Source organism: Ylistrum balloti, unplaced genomic scaffold, assembly GCF_031769215.1.
Source record: "Ylistrum balloti isolate Yb309-2 unplaced genomic scaffold, AGI_CSIRO_Ybal_v1 Utg369856, whole genome shotgun sequence".
Classification (NCBI taxonomy): domain Eukaryota; kingdom Metazoa; phylum Mollusca; class Bivalvia; order Pectinida; family Pectinidae; genus Ylistrum; species Ylistrum balloti.
The window spans coordinates 727,920-748,869 of NW_026782006.1; the positions used below are offsets into that span (position 1 = coordinate 727,920).

General features: G+C 34.4%; 1 protein-coding gene and 3 non-coding genes across 4 annotated transcripts; 1 reads left to right on the forward strand and 3 right to left on the reverse strand.

Annotated features, from left to right (window-relative positions):
* Positions 1-8,861, forward strand: LOC132545752 (procathepsin L-like). Its single transcript, XM_060209441.1, has 8 exons — positions 1-148; positions 3,970-4,112; positions 4,856-5,008; positions 6,529-6,561; positions 6,871-7,059; positions 7,635-7,800; positions 8,310-8,415; positions 8,762-8,861. Exons 1-8 carry the CDS (start codon positions 1-3, stop codon positions 8,859-8,861), a joined length of 1,038 nt encoding a protein of 345 aa, XP_060065424.1.
* Positions 8,862-10,537: 1,676 nt separating this feature from the next.
* Positions 10,538-10,610, reverse strand: Trnav-uac (transfer RNA valine (anticodon UAC)). The gene has a single exon. It is a non-coding gene; the product is annotated as a tRNA-Val (tRNA).
* Positions 10,611-10,785: 175 nt separating this feature from the next.
* Positions 10,786-10,858, reverse strand: Trnav-cac (transfer RNA valine (anticodon CAC)). The gene has a single exon. It is a non-coding gene; the product is annotated as a tRNA-Val (tRNA).
* A 5,706-nt stretch (positions 10,859-16,564) lies between these two features.
* Trnav-cac (transfer RNA valine (anticodon CAC)) lies at positions 16,565-16,637 on the reverse strand. Its single transcript has one exon. It is a non-coding gene; the product is annotated as a tRNA-Val (tRNA).
* Between the last annotated feature and the right edge of the window lie 4,313 nt (positions 16,638-20,950).

Genomic DNA, 20,950 nt, shown 5'->3' on the forward strand with positions numbered 1-20,950 from the left:
ATGTTGCTCTTTCTATGTTGTTTGTTGCCGATTGCCTCAGCCTTTCCAAACGTTCAGGGATGGTATCAATCATCACAGATCCTACAGGACGTACCTACTGATCTTTCACCGTATAGCGTCAGTTTTGTGGAGTTCCAGGGAAAATACGGTAATGAACTGAATGTATATGTTCTTTAGCAAGATAGTTTTAAATTCAGATAGTTTTATTGTATTTTATCACAAGTCAACCCCACTTACCTCGCTACGTAAGAATAGAGTAGACTGGAATTGGTTTGCATGTCCGTTTGTCCGTCCGAGTACTACACGTGTTCTAAAGATTAAACACGGAATCAGACTGCAGGTTGCTGTAAGCTTCACTCGGGAGTTCCAACCCTGTTCAGACGTTTCCCCCCTAAAGACTACCTGACGAGCTAAGACTCTATTTGGTGTTTTCTTTATTGTTTTGTTTACATGTTACTTCAAATGTTCGTCAAAATTTGGTTTGATGCATCATTCTCCTATATGAAAAAAATCTGAAGGATATCGTTAGATTTGTATTTATTGTAGTTTAAACATATTTTATTGCCGTTAAGCGAAAGGATTGGGCACAAGTTACAATAACATTATTAATGCCATTTCCTTTAGAAGAAAAGAAATATGCATACACATTTCAAGATGGCACAAAATAATTATATACATATTATCTTTAATTGAGAGAGAGAGAGAGAGAGAGAGAGAGAGAGAGAGAGAGAGAGAGAGATTTACTCAAATTTCATGGTTAGATAAATACATTCTTACAAAATACATCTTAAATATATCTTACGCTATATATTACATTTAACCGCACCAACCGAATCATGTTATCACACAACATAAGCATGCTCGCAAGCCATGGAAATTCGGAAACCAAATTAAACTAATTTGAAAGAAATAATTATGCGATTTTATAGAATGACACAAGAGCATGGAACATGACCTATCTAAACCGGCGCGTACTCAATATGTACTTGTTATCATCACTTGAGTAGTCTTCATTACCAAATAATAATTCATCTAAACTTAACGGTAAATATTTATGAAGGTTTCTGAACATGGCCAGACGTTGGTAATTAAATCTACTACATGCAAATAAGAAACGATGAACATATATGGCGGAGTTTGGTTAATAAAATATTTAGCTTACGATCTCCAACTAGCTAGACATTAGGAACATTAAATGTTTTATCTTGTTGAGAGAGACGGTTTTTGAAGATCTTTAAAGTGGTCGCAGTTTTAATATTAATGACTAGATCATTCCACAACCTTAACGTAAAAGGTATAGAAGAACTGAGTGTAGATTGTAAACGAAAATTAGGAATAGATAATTTTCAGAGTTTGTCAAATGATACTGAGTTAATGAAGATACTAATGGGGGAGAAGGTCTGTAAGGTATGAGGGGGAACATATTGTTGTGAATTTTATTGAAAAGTTGAAGTTTGCGGCGAATGTGTCGTTTAGATAAGACTTCCCAACCAGTTTCAAAATAAAGAGATACTCTGCTAGCAAATGATAGCAGACCAGTGACAATACGCGCCGCTTCAAGCTGTATTTTTCCTAGTTTATCAGCATCCGCAATCGTACATCCGTTCCAAACTTCACAACAATAGTCAAGTAGAGGCAGTATGAAAGTAAGGTAAATTCTATCTAAAGTCTTACGATTCAAAGTATATTCTAACTTTCGAAGTAACCCAATATGCAACGTGACATTTTTACAAATGTTATCAATATGATGAGTCCATTTACAACCAGCATCTAGGAAAATACCTAAATATTTATAACGCTCAATAAAATCGATATCTATTAAAAACTTATTTTTGTCAAGTTCCGGATTGGTATTTCAAATAAGAAGTGCTTCCGTTTTATTGGCATTAAACTTTACAAGCCAATTTTTCTGCCCAGTATTGAATTGTTTCAATATCTCTGTTAGTGGTGGTTTCCATTTCGATTGGGGAGTGGGAAGAGACAGAAAGGGAAGTATCATCAGCAAATAGGCGGGAAAGACTGTCAACATGATCCGTTATATCATTCATATACAAAAGAAAACGAAGTGGACCTAAGACAAACCCCTGTGGTACATCAGCATTTGTTGTTTTGATACTAGAAGTAACATTATGAATAAAGACTTGTTGGGAACGATTATCAGCGTAATCGGATAGCCAGTTTGAGAGAGTTCCAGTGATTCCACAGGAGAGTTTACGGTTTTCTAAATTTTTACATACATTATGATAAATTTTAATTAGTTGATGAACTGTGGAATGACCTGGCTGGAATCCAGATTGGTATTTATATATTAAAGAATTGTCTATTAAATAATTGTGTAGAGATTTAGTGACTTTTTTTTATTAAGGCTATAGGTCTATAATTATAACTGGGACGCTGTTTATCGCCATTCTTGAAAATGGGCACGACCAGTGCTTTTTTCCAGGAATTATGATGTATTCCTTGACCAAAAGACTTTCTGAAAATAAGAAATAGCGGAAATGACACACACAGAAAGAACAGTATTTTTTAACATTTGGTGACTGTTTTTATCATATCCCATGGATTTACCTACATTTAAGGACTTAAGGATATCAACAATGTCAGATTTGATGAAAAATGTATTATCAAATTGAAATTCTAAATCAAAATGGCGTTAGGCAGAAAGAATATGAGAAATATAGACTACAACACCTCCACAACACAACGTAAAAAATAAACCGGTAACTCGAGGTCTTAATTGAGATAAGATTGAGTACAAATAGATATCCCACTTCACGAGAAATAAAATGCAGATTAATTTTAACATTTGAGAAGCTTCTCAAGTGGTTACAATGTGTACGTATGAAGAAGTTACCGATCGCTACCCGGTGGGTTACAATATCACTACCCAATATCAAATTCGGTCACAGTTGGGAAGGTTTCAGCAAACACTGCATCTGTCCAACAGTGCAGACAGTCTCAAGGTAAAGGTCACAAGGAAGTAAACAATAATGCGAGAAGGGAAGTGAGGATTTGTGTTTATGTAAGTCAATAGGCAGGTGAATCATAACAGAATATCAGCTAGAGATTTATGTAGATTCTGGTATCGATAGGATTAATTCATACCTTCGAATCATAAAATTAAATACCTACAGAGGCAGTTATAAAGAACAAATGATAATAATGATAACAAATGAAATCGTATTTCCTAGTTTAGAATAACAATGATCCCCATCCTCCTGGGAAAATGCCATTTTTGTCCTGCTCACATGACGTCCTATATAGAACTTTTTAAAAAATCTGCAGATATACTCAGTTGAATTTTAAACTAATATAAATTAATATATGGAAAGAGTAGAGGATATTACAAAATATCTAACAAAACCAACACTTAATAGAGATGTTGCACATAAACTTCCATACGGTGGTTTCTTTGTGATGATGTAAAGCATAGAAAGTTGACAAAGCTTTAAGTAACGCGTCGACAGTCACAAGACCGAACCAACTGTATCGGCTGACATCCGATTTCCCCCGATTTCGTGAATCAGTGTTATCATTATTAAGAGCATAGATATACATGATTTTACATTATGACATGGCTGAAACAATTGGCAATACCCTAAGATATGCGTGTTGATGATTCATTAACTGCTGTTAATACTCGATTTCTCGGTAAAGAAGACGGAAGAAGAAGTTAATGTTTTACAATAAACACAAAAGGGATTTGGGGATTTATGTGGAAGCTAATTTTCATTTTAGAATCAGCAGCTTTTTGTACGATTATCCATCGACAAAATGCTGAGGATTTATTCAAGATATATGTGAAATATTAACAAAACTTAGAAAACGATATCTATTCCGAAACCAATTGTTAGCACAGTACAGATACTGAAACATACATGTATTTAAAGTGTGTAAAATCTCTTGTGTTAGGTATTAAGAATGTCTATTGGTTTGAGTAAAGGAATGTAGTAAAATCTCATATTTCAGACAAGATATACCCAACCGTCCTAGAAGAGTTGAGGAGGTTCGAGATATTCAGGACAAACATTCAGATTATAGAAGAACATAACAAGCTGTATGTATCTGGACAGAAGAACTTCTTTCTTGGAGTCAACCAATTTACTGACATGGTTTGTTTTATTTGAAGCAAAGAAGTAATTTTGATATGGCCTAAGTAATCCATATACAGTAATATATAGGACCATATGACGTAGGTAAGTATAGAAGATTTAAGAAAGCAAATTTCTTTTCAGTAAATCATATTGACCAAGCTAATATAGCCAACCGCATGCTTTTTTGCATTATAGAGAGAAAGGATTGTTCAGAAGATGGGCATATATTACGTTTTCTCAGTATCAAAAATAAAGGCATATTTGTCCGTCGTCTGTTAACTTTTTCAGATTTTGATCTTCTTAAGATCAAAAGTTTTCATCAGAATTGCAAAATAACTAAAACGATAATATTATTAAATTGTTCTCTCTTGGGAGAAATGAAATGAAGTAAGTACTAGATTTGGTCGTAATTTCAATGTGTAGCTCTTGCAAAATTGCAAACTTCGTTTTCTCTGGACTTACCGTTTGACATCCAGTACTGGGGCAATTTTCGGTTATAGTTTAAGAACAGAAATATCAAAAGAATGCCAAATCGTTTGAAAATCGTCAATTTTATATAGAGGTATTTGCATTTAAAGTTTAAGGAAATGATTCAATGATTTTGTTTCCCAAGATTCAAGGTCACTGAGTCAAAGGTCATCGATACTTGGAAAAAGTATTTTTTTTTTTTTACAAAATCATATTTTGTTGTCTAAGCATATATAAAGTAGTAATTTGTTTCTGATGTGCACACCTTTATTTTCATCTCACTGAATTACAAGGACTCTGCAGAATATTCAAAATGGCTCAGCACGAGTATGATGCGGAAAAGCAACCAAAGTATGACTTCAACATTCCTAAGGCCGAACAACGTCATGGCTCCAGAAGAAGTCGACTGGAGAACGCTTGGTTACGTTACGGAAGTAAAAAACCAGGTGAGAGACTTGAATCAAGAAAATGCATCTTGGTTTTTCAGGAATCGGATTTTGATAAGACTAGATCATGATTAGGGAAACAACTACTTACGAAAAAAAGCTGAAAAATAACTGAGGAAAACCTCGTGTTTAAGGTATTTGTAAAAACGGAAATTAAAAAAAAAAAAAAAAAGCAAAAAAAAACACTTAGTTTCCTATATATCAATAGATTTGAATAAGTATTGTGTTGGACCTAACATACAGCAAAAGGTCAAAAGTCTTTCCCAAAAATGGCCGCCGTTATCTGTAAATTTTCCATTAGTCAACGATTAAGTATTATTTTTCAGGTTACATAGCCCCTTCAAAGTTTAATAGGTAAGAGTTTTGCCCTGCACCGTTTCTTATGTAACCTTGATTTGTTATGTGTCGTCTGTAAAATGGAGACGCCGAGACGAACAGAGATGAAACTAGTATCAAAAATGCGATTTTAGAATTAAGTGACGATGGTGACAGTGCCCACACCAGAGACATTCTTTACATGGATCTATCTTTAATTTCATAGTTTTTTAAAAACGTAATCGTGGATCGATTGAATCTGCCGTCGGACAGGGAGACCGAAAAAAATTATCGGAAATTAGTAGGTATTTCAAAGTTAAATAGACGGATGATTCTGAGAGATGTAACGAATAAGATTTATAATGAAACACAGGTAAAGTTGTCAGAGAGTACTGTGAAACGCCGCTTGAGACAGTATGATTATAAAAGTAGAGTTGTCAGAGGAAAAAATCATATCAGTCGTGAACAGGGCTTGGTGCAAATCTCGTCTTACATGGACAGTTGACTGGAGGAATTCATATTTTCAAATGAAACAAAAATTGTTTTAGGAACTGATTAAAAAAAAAAAAAAAAAAATAGGATTCGGAGGAAAGACGGTGGGCAGTGGCTGCCGAGGTGCCCTGGAGAGCATTCCAATCCAAAATGTCCTGTAAGACTTTTGTCACGTTATGGGGATGTACATGCTGTGATGCTGTGGGAACATTAGTACCAGTTAATTGATATATGAACTCAGAGAAGTATGTCAGAGAAGTTTGTCAGCATATAACAGGAAAATATATGGCCTGTAGTACTATAGCTTTAGTAACAACAATTTTCACTACATTACACCAGTATTCCATTATATTGCACTAATAATTAGTAGACCACCATGGTGTATCGAATGGAACACTTGACTATTTTCATTTATAATACTGTGATAGGAAGACGCAGATCTACATACCTGTATATATGTTTACTCTTATATCACATGATTTAATGTTTTGCTCTTTGGCCACCTTGCCTTGCGGTGTAGATTATGGTGATAGTCATCGATATACATGGCAAGTGTCGTCGGTGAAGCAAAAGACGCTTGCTATTCCGAAATACCTGGTCTTATTCTACCTGAACCTTTTCAGGAGTCTACGTTTTGGTGTTTTAGATATCACTTAAGCTGTATATAGATCAATGTTTGTAATTTTTATTTACAAATTTTTCTTGCTATTTAGGGTGTGTGCGGAGATTGCTGGGCATTTAGTGCAGTAAGTATTAACTGCCTACATAGTTAACAAGACGTGCATTCCAACATCATATAGTGTCAAAAAAGGAAACAAATTTCACCAGTGCTTAATTGAATATTGTATTCAACTTACACCAATTTTTATATGGATGATATTGTTTAATTTTGAATTCAGTTAGACGAGCATTCTATATAAGTAATGAAAAAAGCTGAAAATAGTGATGTTGAAACATATATGCAGAAATACGTGATATATCAGATTATGAAATATTTGGATTAAACCTGAAACTTTTGTAGGCTTGATGTGTTATATTGTTACGTTGTTTTTCAGACCGGTTCTCTCGAGGGACAGCATTTCAAGAAGACGGGGATTTTAGTATCTCTAAGTGAACAGCAGTTGAATGACTGTTCTACCAGTTTTGGTAACAACGGCTGTAATGGCGGTCTTATGGACAACGCCTTCAAGTACGTAGAGACCTACGGCATAGAATCGGAATTCGACTACCCCTACACCGCCCAGGTATAATCTACATTTACTAATGAAAAGAATAAAATAAAAAAAACTGGCTGTTCATTCAATAGTTGACATGTTGTTTTGTTGTATGCAATTACATTACACGATATTACATGAATAGGTTATCAAACAATTGATATCTCAGAATTCCTTCCTGCGATATACACATACATACATAGATATATTGCTATTCAATTTAAATAATGAGTGTTTTAAATCACTAATATTTAATACGCGAGGAAAAATCAATCACAAATTAAATCTCTCATGATTATTTGTACGAAAATAACTCTTGATGATAGTCGTGCTGATTCCGTAACCAATATCGGTGTCCATATATCTCATAAACCATCATTCGCAAATTTAAATTCATTTACAGTATTTCCTTTTTACTTTATTTGATATAGATTTGAAAATATTAATATATAATTTCGCACTAAATTATGTTTACAAAGAAATAGCTATAAATTAGAATTAAGTGATTTACTTAAATATTATTTCATTGACATGTTAAGAAGTTACTGTTATTGTCATGGTAACCTATAGAGGAATGTGTATCCATTATAACTTAAAACATACAGGACGGGGATTGTATGTACGACTCGTCTAAGACGGTAGCGACCTGCTCAGGTATCGTCGGAATACCAGCCGGATTTGAACTAGGATTGCTAGCGGCCGTGGCCACCGTTGGACCTATATCCGTTGCCATAGACGCAAGTCATACCTCATTTCAGCTATACGCGGGCGGTAAGTGGTGTGCCATACGTATTTCAATTGTTTTCCTAGATTGACTGTGAAACTATTTTTTGTACACAGGGAGTTGGCATGAATGCCTAAGCCTCGGTCAATATGTGTGTATTATAGATACAAGTGTTGTAACTCGTTAGAAGGGTAAACTGAAGATGTTATTTTAGATAATGTTCTCTTTGTCGCCATTGGCATGTGTACGTGGTACCCGGCTTCTCTCAGCAACGGTCCCGACACCTAGTTCATAATTATAATAAATAATTGATATATCAAGAACGCAAAATCAAATATTTTTTATTTCCTTTTGAAGAATCTAATTAAAATGATCAAAAGTCTGATACATTGAATAAATTCATAACATTGAGTGCTAAGGGTCTGGAATTATATCTATAAGGTTAGGAGAATATATCATATACTATATCTATTACTGTCAAAATTGTTCAAACATCAACCAAGGGAGGGATTCTTATCCACGGGACTGTTGAGGTAACCAATTTTTATCTTATTAGGAGTTTATGACGAGCCTCAGTGTAGTCCAACCAATCTTGACCATGGCGTACTGGTTGTAGGATACGGCACTCTCAACGGCAATGACATGTGGATAGTCAAAAATAGGTAAGGATTGATATCTTCAGTCATTTTAATTATTTTCTGTAAATTTTTCACCATATGATTATAATTGATGCAGACAAAGTTAAACGGGAAAATAATGCATTTTATTTTTAGTTGTATGTCCGGCATGTCTATGGAATATGGAAGCATTCCTTCTTTTCTGTATAAGATTGCAAAATGCATTGTCTTTATTAGATTCTATAAAAGGTCCTATTAAGTTCATCTGACAGACATGTAAAAGCCATAGAGCGTTTGAAAAGTTTAATGATTTGTTGCAAAAGCAAAAGAAAAAACAGTCACAGAAATAAATTAATATGAAGTTAACGAAATGTTTGTTTCGATATTGTAGTTGGGGGACGCAGTGGGGAGACGGTGGTTATGTGATGATGTCTCGGAACAAAAATAATCAGTGTGGAATTGCTACAATGGCCAGCTACCCACTTATGTGATCCGTTACTTATGTGTATCAATTAACCTCTGTTGTATTCATCTTTCATAGACAGCTCATCGATGATTAAGTTCCATTAATATACAAGTGCTAAATAAGAATTAATATACTATTCACCACATGTCAAAGAGACAATAAATAACATAGAAATTCGCTTGGAATTGATACTTTTATTATTTATATTTCAGATGATATTTTTTTCTTTTTCAACAAGGCTAAAACAAATTTAGCGAGGTTTAATGTTTTGAATTTTTATGAATACCTACTCAAATTGTCACGTCTCAGCTAAACCCCACCCGGAACAGATTCACAACACGAACTCGTGTTGACAATAAGGAAATCCTACTTCCAGTTCAGCCCGATTTTTGTAGGTAGACACAAATTCGAGACTGAACAAATGTTAATCTACAACACAGTTCCAAACCCAATTCCGAAAAAAATAACGAGACATCAAGTTGTCTACCTCATCAAGGTTATACCTTCTCAAAGATATAAACTAATACACTAAAACAACACCAATGACCACATAAAAAAAAACTGTATACTGCCAACATCATCAAAACTGGTCTTTAAATATACCACCAATAAGAATATAGTAACATTCCTATACGACATAAGCGTAATTATCGCTTTTCTCTGTTGTGAATTTATTTTGCTATTCTCGATGGTAACATTCATATTTTCTCGACCTACGGTCATTCTCACAGAAACGTTGACGAATTTTCTTTTCCAGTATCACAATTTCCATGAGAGGTGTCTACTTCTGACAATAAGATAAACATCACGGAGATATACGAGATGCATAATAATGAGGACTATAAACGGTTTTATGGTCGGGGCCCCGAAGACTCCTCAATTTGAAAACGATTAAAACAACATCAGGTAAAAACAAAATAATAATAAAATGATATGAAATCAATCTCACAATTCCATTGATCCTGCAATAGAGAAATTGATGCATCGATGAATTTCCATAAATAATTGATATTTCCTTTTTATAGTATTACAAGATTTTTGGTTGCAATATTGTAATAGAGAAGTTGATGCTTTCATCAATTTCTATAACTGTTTGTTTGCTTTGTCAATTTCCATGAAATCTTTAGGCTATTTCTGCGATATTTACCCTGGTTTAAAGTGACTAATCCTTGTGGTTTAAATACAGATGTGAATGGGTAGTTCAGTAACAGAATTATCACTGATGAAGGGTAATATTTAGTTGATATGGTTGATAACTAATGCTTAAGATTGTTTCCTAATGCATATGGAACATGGTGTTATCAGGAAATATCTTCTAAACTAATTTACCATGTTATAAACGTGTATTATTGCAAATTGTTATTGTTGTTACAGGACCAATGATCTAGTTACGATAAAAGTTGTTTTAAATATTTATTTATGAAACAAGATATATTTAGGTATAGCAATACGGAAATACTGTCTCGACTGTCTTTTCATTGTAGGTTTATCATTTTACGCCACCAATCAGATAAATAGATAAAGAATTAAATATATATATGCTGGTAAACATCTCTGTGTCTGTGTATTGAAAGTATTATAATGATAAGAATCGACATGACATGTATTGAACTTGAACTGCGGCGTTGGGTTTTTCTTTCACCCAATCGGCTAATAAGACGATCTGGGATTCCAAATAGTGTCATTTGCAAAAATACTGAGAGGTTCTGGCGAGGTTCGAACTCGCGGCCTTCTGCGTGTAAAGCAGACGTGATAACCACTACACCACAGAACCGCACATACTCTTTCGATCGATCCAAATAGTTGATAGTCAAGTTGATTTAATTCGCTATATTTACTGAAAAGTTAGGTCGATTATTCCTAGTTGACTTTAATGTTTGCGATGAAGTTGAATGGTGATCTAGGATAATGCAAGATATGTCGGTAATAAGAATAAAAAAGTAATATTTAGGTTTCGGCGAGGTTCGAACACACGACCTTCTGCGTGTGAAGCAGACGTGATAACCACTACACCACGAAACTCTTATGGAAATGATTTTCCGAAATTGCGTTGATGCAAACATACAATGTTTACTAATACTGATGAACATATAACTTGACATAGTCATATAGATAAGACGTAGGAAGCTAAATTTACATTACTAAGAGAAAAGTCGACTTCCTTTAATAATTTATTGTCAGCAACAATATATTTCTTGAACAAACTGCATTGTTTTTTCATCTGGTAGTAATGTTTGATATAATCGAAATACTTTCTGAAAGTATACTTAAAAAAGCCATTCAGATTTAATTTAGACATCCCATTAACAACCAGATTACGCCTTCTAAGAATGCTAAAGCTTACTGTACCTAAAAGGAAGTTGATGAAAAAATGATTTGTTTGTTTAACCTTGCTAGTGTAAACCAGAAGTATAAGTTTACCAAGAGAAACATCTGAAAGATAGGTCTGATCAGCATCGGAGAAAAGCTTCTTACTTAATTTGTCAATGTAGGCCAAAAATTCTGCAAGGTCTGAACACTCAACAAACAGATGCTGTAGGGTTTCCTTCTCGGAATTGCACAATAGACAAGTGTCACTGTCAACTTTCCCTATTTTCTTTAACTTTTCCATTGTAAAAATAGTATTATGCACAATACGAAAATGAACATCAATGATGTCACAAGGTAGAAATTGCAAATACATAATGGAAAAAAACGCGAGGAAGACAAACATTCTGAAAAATTTCTGACCAGTACCCCGAAGATTTGGGACATTTGAAGAAATAACGGATAAACAAGCATAAATATCACGAGTAGTTTTGGGGCGTAGCTGAATAGTAGTCCCATTTCCATCTTTGTAAGTAACACACAGCCCTGGCTCTGTTCTTCTATTTGTATGTACATTAGTTAAAATCACATCTTTATATTTGACTGGAATAGATTTCATAATGGGATAACAAGATATCATTAGAAATATCGGGGTTAGCTTCTTTACTACCTTAGGTAATGTGCTTGAGGAGAGGAACTTTGACACAACTTCAAGCGTTAGATGCTTAACCTTTACAATACCCGCCTTAGCAAAACACTCAATAAAAACAGGTTTCTCATTGTCCATAATGTTAGAGTTAAAAAACAAAGGCTGTTCATAAATGAAAAAGCTATCCATATTAAAACAAACCTTATTTACTGCCTGAAAGGCATACCATGCTTTCAACATTTCGCGGTAAACAATAGGCACTGTTCTTAAATATTTATCAGGAAATTTACAATAAATTACTTCAGCATCAAGATTTAAACCAAGTATTTTGTTGAAAAAATAGCTGCACATATTCTTCCAGACAGCAGTACAAGACGTGTCCAACCATCTAAATAAAAATTTTAATCTGAAAGATCTCAATTTTAATTCAATGTCAGGTACATTTAAACCACCTTCTTTTCTTTTACCAATTATAGTGTCATAGGCTACTAAATGTGATCTACCATGCCATAAAAAATCAATACATAATTTCTTGATATTACTAATAACTGACAGAGGAATAGTCTGTGAAGTTAGACAATACCAACACCTGGACATCAATAAGGAACTGATTACAGTAGCTCTTCCTTGTATAGTCAATTGCCTCTGCGACCACATTCTAAGAATATTTTTAATAGACACAACTTTACTATCCCAGTTCTTTTCGTTACACATGTGTATATCTATACCGACAAATACACCCAACACACATATAACCTTATCACATAATTTGATACGTAGTTTTTCAAGTTCATCCATTGTGATATTACCTTTACCAATACATAACATTTCGGACTTATCTTTATTTATCTTGGCACCAGAGCCCTTACTGTAGACTTCTAACAGGTTAAAAACATGTTTAAAAGTTTCCTTATTTCCAAGTGTCAACGTCGTGTCGTCTGCGTGTTGATACACCTTAGACTCAAATTCATTATGAGGAACTTTGATACCAGAAATATCTGGAGACTTTAAAAACATATTCCCCAGAGGTTCCGCGGCCAAAACGTAAAGCATCGCCGAAATGGGACACCCTTGTCTCACTGAATTTCCAATAGAGATAAAATTTGTCAAATTACCATTATATTTGACAGAACTGGAGATTTTAGTGTAAAAAATCTTGATCCAATCAACGAAATTCTCACCAAAACCAAATTTTTTTAAAAGTTTAAATAAATACGGATGACTAACACGATCAAAAGCCTTTTCTTGATCAATTTTGAGGATGTACCCTTCAAGATCCTCTTGATTTGTTAAATCAATGATATCACGAACGCTAAAAATGGTGTCCGAAATATCCCGCCCTATAACACAGCACGACTGAAATTCTGAAATGATTGAGGGTAAAACAGACTTAAGGCGATCTGACATTACCCGAGCAAGGATCTTGTAGTCTACATTAAGGAGACTAATTGGTCTCCAATTTTTCAGAAGAGATTTATCCCCCCTTTTCTTGTATACAAGGTTAATAACACCTCGTCTCATAGTTCTTGTCAATTCTTTTTCAGCCCAGATACTTTCTACTACCCGTGGAAAAACATATTTCAATTCATCAAAAAAGTTACAATAAAACTCAACAGTCAGGCCGTCCAAGCCAGGACTCTTACATTTGGACGTAGTAGACAAAGCTTTTTGTATCTCATCAACAGTAATAGCAGAGTCACACTTATCTCTATCCTCCACAGAGATAGTTTTGTCAATAAAAGATAAAAGAGCATCAATATCATCATCATTTGTCTCAATACAATTATATAAATCATTATAAAAAATGAATATTTCATTAGATATTTCATCACCAGTTGTCAATATATTCCCATCAACATCACGTGAACATTTTATAGAATTGCAGTTCTGTCTATATTTCTCCAGCTTTAAAAAATAACTGGTATTTTTATCACCATCAACGGCCCTTTTACACTTAGACCTTAACACAGCACCATTACATCTCTCTTTTTCAAACTTTTCCAAACTTTGTCGGAGCTCTTCATATTTAGTACAATCAAAACGTTTACCATTGGCTATATCACAGGAAAATTCCTGTAGCTTATTTTGAATTTTATAATGTTCAGACATCCGTTTTTTACTTCGATCCTTTCCATATATCTGAGAAAATCTCTTTATTTTAAATTTCAGATTATCCCACCACACTGAAGGTTCATCGATAAACAATGAACATTTCCGTTCCTCAGAAATTAAATTTCTTATTTTAACATTATAATCATATTCAAGTAAAAACCAATTGTTCAAAATCCATATACAAGGGCCTCTTTCCTCAATACAAGTATCCAATTTCATTGTAACTAATGAATGATCACTAAACGTTGTATCATTATAATAGATATTCTGCACATAGGTACTTAAATGTCTGGAAACCAAGAAGTAGTCGATTCTACTCTGTGACAAATTTCCATTACGTACCTGTTTACGGGAAAAGACCGAACAATTTCTATTTCTACTGCGCCACAAATCAGAAACATTGTAAGTAAACATAAGGCTTTTTAATGAAGCCAGACTTGGGGTTGTATGATGTGCAATAAATCCAGTCCTATCAAAACTGGAGAATGTGGAGTTAAAATCCCCACCAAAAATAATTTTATCTGCATCATCCGACAACCACTTTTTCAAATTATCAAAAAATATTTTTCTCTCACCATCAACATTTGGTGCATAAACATTAACTAAATCCCACTCTAAATTCTCAATGGATATTTTCAAACGTAAAACTCTCCCGTCATAACCCTCATACTGGATAACATTATTTTTCCATTTATTAGAAATAAGGAACGCAACTCCCTTTCTGTGGTCAGTACTGTTATCATAAATAATTTTACCATTCCAAAAATGTTTTATTTGATTTACAAAATCATCATCCCAAAAGGTCTCTTGCAGGAAAGCAATATCACAAAAATTACTATTTACCAGTGCAAAAACACTTTTAACTTTATCCACATCTCTGAGGCCATTCACATTAAATGATACAAAACTAAGCATAATAATAGCAAAAAACATTCAAGTGCTTTTAAGTTTTTTAGTTTTCTTTTTTCCTTTGAGGTTTGTGGACCTTTCCAGAATCAACACGTGACTTTAAAAATTCCCGCGAACGCAAAATGGAATCAGTCACTAGAGCACCCTCTACCTCGTCCTCCTCACTTACATCAGAACCCTTGCTATCTGGCCACATCGACCCAGAAATAGGTACAGGAGTACATGAGCCATCAAAATCTATGATGTCACCAAAGCAAACATCCCCACTAGCGGCGAGATTACCATCTGCCTTATCTGTGTCCTTCTCTAACTTTTCAGGTACAGTAATGTTGGGATTAACCTGCGAGACCGTGACAACCTCTGAAACCGTGTTATTACTTTCAATATGCTCAACCGGAACATTCACCTGTATACACTCTGCATTAACTTCCTCATCTCCATCCAAATCCTGTAATTCCTCACTGACGACATTTATCTGTGTGTTATCGCTACCTGTGTTATCACCGCAGTCAAACATGTCACACTTGCACGAATCCAACGTTTCCTTGCATTTGTTACATTATTCACGGCTACCAAAACAAATACAGTCATACCGATTACACCCCGTGCACAATCGTATGGCATTGTCCCGCCTCGGCGCGCGCGAACAATCACACTCAAACCTCACCTGACCACATCGGGTACATGGCTCAGTCGTACATGCACGTTTGAAATGCCCCTGGGCATTGCATCGGAAGCACTTAAACTGTGGACACTGACGAAACAGGTGTTGGTCACTATAACACAGAGTGCAAACTTTCACCTGGTTGTCGTGTATGACACGAAAGTAATCATTCCCAAATTTCATACTGTAGGGTAACGATTTCAGAGATGGTGGAAGCTTTACCCTAACATATCGTGTACCATCCGCTATCTGAATTCCTTGGTAAAATCGTCGCTTAATAGGCGAAACAATTTCAATGTCCAAACTTTCAAGCTTTTCAAGGATATCGTCATCAGATATATATGCTGGTAGATATAAAAAGCTCACCATCAGAAACTTCTGTGTTAAATCATAACACTCATATGTCCTACCTTCAATATCAATTCCCTGCAACAACATGTTCGTCATTGCACGGCAATCGAGAGTGACCTCGTATAGGTTCCAAGATTTAGGAACACACGCCAAAACGGTTCCATCTCCACACAACTGAGTAATGGTATCAATAACCTTGCCAGCCTTCACAACTTTATTATCCAAAATGTCAACACAAACAGTATTTTCTTTTAAATAGTGTCTTTTTTCAATTTGTTTATTACGACAGGCGTCCTGGGACGCCATCTCGCCCCGGTAAACACCAGTAACAAAAATGTCAAAAAAACTGACGAAATACAATCAATTGTCACATCATCAATATTTTGTTGTAAACACGAATATCCAATGAGTATATAAGTCAGAAAAGTAGGGTTAAAAACCCCGTCTTACCACCGATGTTTGACGATTATACAACAGGTAAACAAACGACGTCCATTGACCTTGAAATCATCACCGGAACCCCTGTAAAGCAGACGTGATAACCACTACACCACAGAACCGCACATACTCTTACGATCGATCCAAATAGTTGATAGTCAAGTTGATTTAATTCGCTATATTTACTGAAAAAGTTAGGTTGATTATTCCTAGTTGACTTTAATGTTTGCGATGAAGTTGAATGGTGATCTAGGATAATGCAAGATATGTCGGTAATAAGAATAAAAATGTAATTTTTAGGTTTCGGCGAGGTTCGAACTCGCGACCTTCTGCGTGTGAAGCAGACGTGATAACCACTACACCACGAAACCCTTATGAAAATGATTTTCCGAAATGTACAATTTGCACAAGTGTCAATCGAAATCATTCAATAAAAGATAACAATAGAAGAAAAATAAGGATCAGGTTCCGACGAGTTTCGAACTCGTGACCTTCTGCGTGTAAAGCAGACGTGATTTTTTTTTTTTTTTTTGTTTTTAAATTAATTTTAATGTACCAGCAAATAGGGCCTACGGGGTTGGTGCCCCGGAGGTTCCTCACAGTGCATATATAGATCGATGACAATATCATAGCTTACATAATATGATAATCAAATAATCATTAAAAAACAATACATGTCGGTCTCTTCGAATGTGAAATAGTGAGTATTTTATCATTCCATCAGATTGAATAAAAATAGAATGTGTCTTTAATCTAATAAAGGCTTTATAATACACACCCTCAAATATTGCGTTAACATAATTCACAATGACAGTACTAAATTCCTTTCTGAAGAATTATTCTTCTCTAACAAGTGATTATTCTGTACCATGTATTTGGCAAAAAGAAACGGTTTATTGTTCACCTTGTAGTAAATTTGTACGTAGTCAAAATATTTACGAAGAGTATACATAAAAAAATTCCTCAAATCAACCTTTGACATTTTATTCACTACAAGATTTCTTCTTTTAAAAATACAAAAACGGACTACACCTAACAAGAAGTTGAGGAAAAAATGATTTGTTCCTTTGATTTTTCTAGTGTAACCAAAAAGAACCAGCTTCCTAAGAGACACATCAACAATATAAGTGGGGTTAGCATCCTTAAGCAACTTCCTTGTTAACATATCAATATAATCTAAGAAGTCTGACAGTTCCGAACATTCAAAGTACATATGTTGTAATGTTTCCTTTTTTATATTACACACAAGACAAACATCACTATCTACTTTACCAATTTTCATCAACTTGTCCATAGTAAAAATAGAATTGTGGACAGTGCGAAAATGAACATCAATGATATCTGAGGGCAAAAAGGGCATATACATTATAGAAAAAACGGGCTTCAAATCAGCATTTTCAAAAATGTCTGACCAGTAATCTACCGCCTTTGGCTTTTTAAAACAACGTCTGATAAAACACGCATAAATCTCCCGAGTAGACCTGGGAAAAATCTTTACCGTGGTGCCATTGTCATCCTTGTACACGACATAAGGTCGACACTCCGTACTAGTATTTGTGTGAACACTGGTTAAAACTGTTTTCTTGTATTCAGCTGGTATACAACTCATAATCAAGTTAAAATCGGATAAAATAATATCCACTGAAATGTCAGCATTATATTCTCTGACAATGTCTGCTACTGCATGAGCAGAAAGGAACTTAGGTACAAGTTCAAGTGTCAAATGTTTCACTTTTGTAATACCCGCCTTGGCAAAGGCATCAATAAATACAGGATTGTCATTCTTTAATATAGTAGAATTAAAAAACAATGGTTGTTCGTATACAAAGAAACTGTTTCTGTTTTCATAAAATACATCATTAACAGCCTGAAAGGCATACCATGCCTTTATCATCTCCCGATAAACGATCGGTAATACTCTAAGGTACTTATCAGAGAATTTACAATAAATTACTTCTGTACCCAACTGTAAATTCAGAATTTTGTTAAAGAAATATCGACACATACATTTCCAAGCAGCACTACAGGAATTATCCAACCACCTGAACAAAAATTTCAACCTAAACGATCTTAGTTTTAATTCCATGTCCGGAATATTTAGACCCCCGACTTCCCTTTTACCAATTATAGTATCATAGGCAACCAGGTGAGCACCATTATTCCATAAGAAATCTATACATGCTTTCTTAATATTATTTATAAAAACCAAAGGTATTGTCTGAGAGGTAATACAATACCAACACCTTGACATAAGTAAGGCACTAATTACAGTAGCTCTTCCATGTAGAGTCAGCTGTCTTTGAGACCATGACCTTAAAATAGATTTAATAGAATTAACTTTATTCTCCCAATTCTTCATATTACAATCATTAGTATCTGTACCAACATAAACACCAAGTACACATATACTCTTTTTACATACAGTAATGCTTAACTGATCCACTTCATCATTGGAAATACTTCCTTTACCTACACACAAGATCTCCGATTTATCTTTATTTATCTTGGCTCCTGAACCTTTACTATATACTTCTAATAAGTTAAAAACTTTACTAATAGACTGTTTGTCACTTAGTGTCAAGGTAGTATCATCAGCGTGTTGATATACCTTTGACTCGAAATTTGCACAAGGCACTTTGATACCAGAAATATCAGGAGATTTTGAAAACATACAGCCCAAAGGTTCAGCAGTCAAAACGTACAGCATAGCCGAAATCGGACAACCCTGTCTAACTGAATTGTGCACAGGAAAAAACTTTGTAAGATTCCCATTATACTTAACACAGCTAGAGATTTTAGAATAAAAAATCTTAACCCAATTAATAAAATTTTCCCCAAAACCAAATTTCTGTAAAACTTTGAACAAATATGAATGTGAAACACGATCAAAAGCTTTCTGTTGGTCTATTTTAAGTATGTAACCCTCAGAATTCTCCTGATCAATAACATCAATAATATCCCGGACACTAAAAATAGTGTCAGAGATGTCTCTACCAGGTACACAGCATGACTGAAATCTTGAAACAATAGAGGGTAAGACTGATTTAAGTCTATTGGACATAACTCTGGCTAGTATTTTATAGTCTACATTTAGGAGACTAATTGGGCGCCAATGTTTTAACAAAGATTTATCACCCTTCTTTTTATAGACAAGATTTATAACACCTTGTTTCATAGTTCTGGAAAGTTCTTTATCTTCCCAGATACTATGAACAACACGAGGAAATACAAAACGCAAATCCTCAAAAAAATGACAATAAAACTCAACAGTAAGTCCGTCTAAACCAGGACTTTTGTTTTTAGACATACCAAACAATGCTTCTTTAATTTCATCAACAGTGATAGATGCGTCACACTTATCACGATCTTCATCGGTCACTGTTGTATCAATATAGGACAAAAGATGATCAATATCATCATCAGATGTGTTGATACAATTATACAACTCACTATGGAAATTAAATATTTCATGAGATAACTCATCTTCACTACTTACAACTTTACCATTTATACTTTGTAGTTTTTTAATCGCATTACAGCCTTGTCTATATTTCTCTAACCTTAAAAAGTAACCAGTACATTTGTCTCCATCTACAGCCCATTTAGCCTTTGACCTTAAAACTGCCCCATTACATTTTTCGCCTTCAAACTTTTCTAAACTATGCCGTAACGCTTCATACTTATCACAATCAAACTTTTTTCCATTAGCAATATCACAAGAAAACGCTTGTAACTTATTTTGAATTCTATAAAATTCAGCATTACGTCGTTTACTCCGGTCTTTACCATAGACCTGAGAAAACTTTTTAATTTTGTATTTCAAATTGTCCCACCAGACTTTGGGTTCACTGATATACAAATCACAAGTTCTGGCCTCTGTAATAATATATCTGATTTTGTTATTAAAATCATCCTCTAATAGATATGAATTATTAAAAATCCAAATACCAGGACCTTTACTTCCTAAAGCACAGTCTACTTTCATGACTACAAAACAATGATCACTGAAAGATGTATCATTGTAGTAAATGTTCTGTACATAAGGACCTAGTCCTTTTGAAATTAAGAAGTAGTCTATACGGCTTTGTGATAATTTACCATTACTAATCATCTTACGAGAAAAAATAGCGCAATTTCTGTTTCTTTTTCGCCAAATATCGTAAACGTCACATGTAAACATTATACTGTTCAATGCAGTCACACTGGGATTTACCTGGTGTGTCGTAGCACCAGTACGGTCAAGTGTAGATAAGGTTGTATTGAAATCACCCCCTGTAATCAGGTTCTCTGTAAAAGGCACTAGCCAATCTTTTAACTGATCAAAAAATACTTTTCTGTCACTCACAATATTAGGCGCATAAATATTAACAATATTCCATTTCATATCTTCTATTTCAATTTTTATTCGCAAGACTCTCCCACCATAACCGTCAAATTCAATTAAACTATCTTTCAGATTGTTTGATATCAAAATAGCAACACCTTTTCTGTGGTCATTGCTATTGTTAAAAATAATCTTACCTGCCCACAAATGGTTAATTTGATTAACAAAATTATCATCCCAGAATGTTTCTTGTAGCAATATTACATCAAAATGGTTATATTTGCAATATTCAAAAACATTCCTTATCTTGACTACATCTCTCAAACCATTTATATTTAAAGACAAACACGTAAACATAAG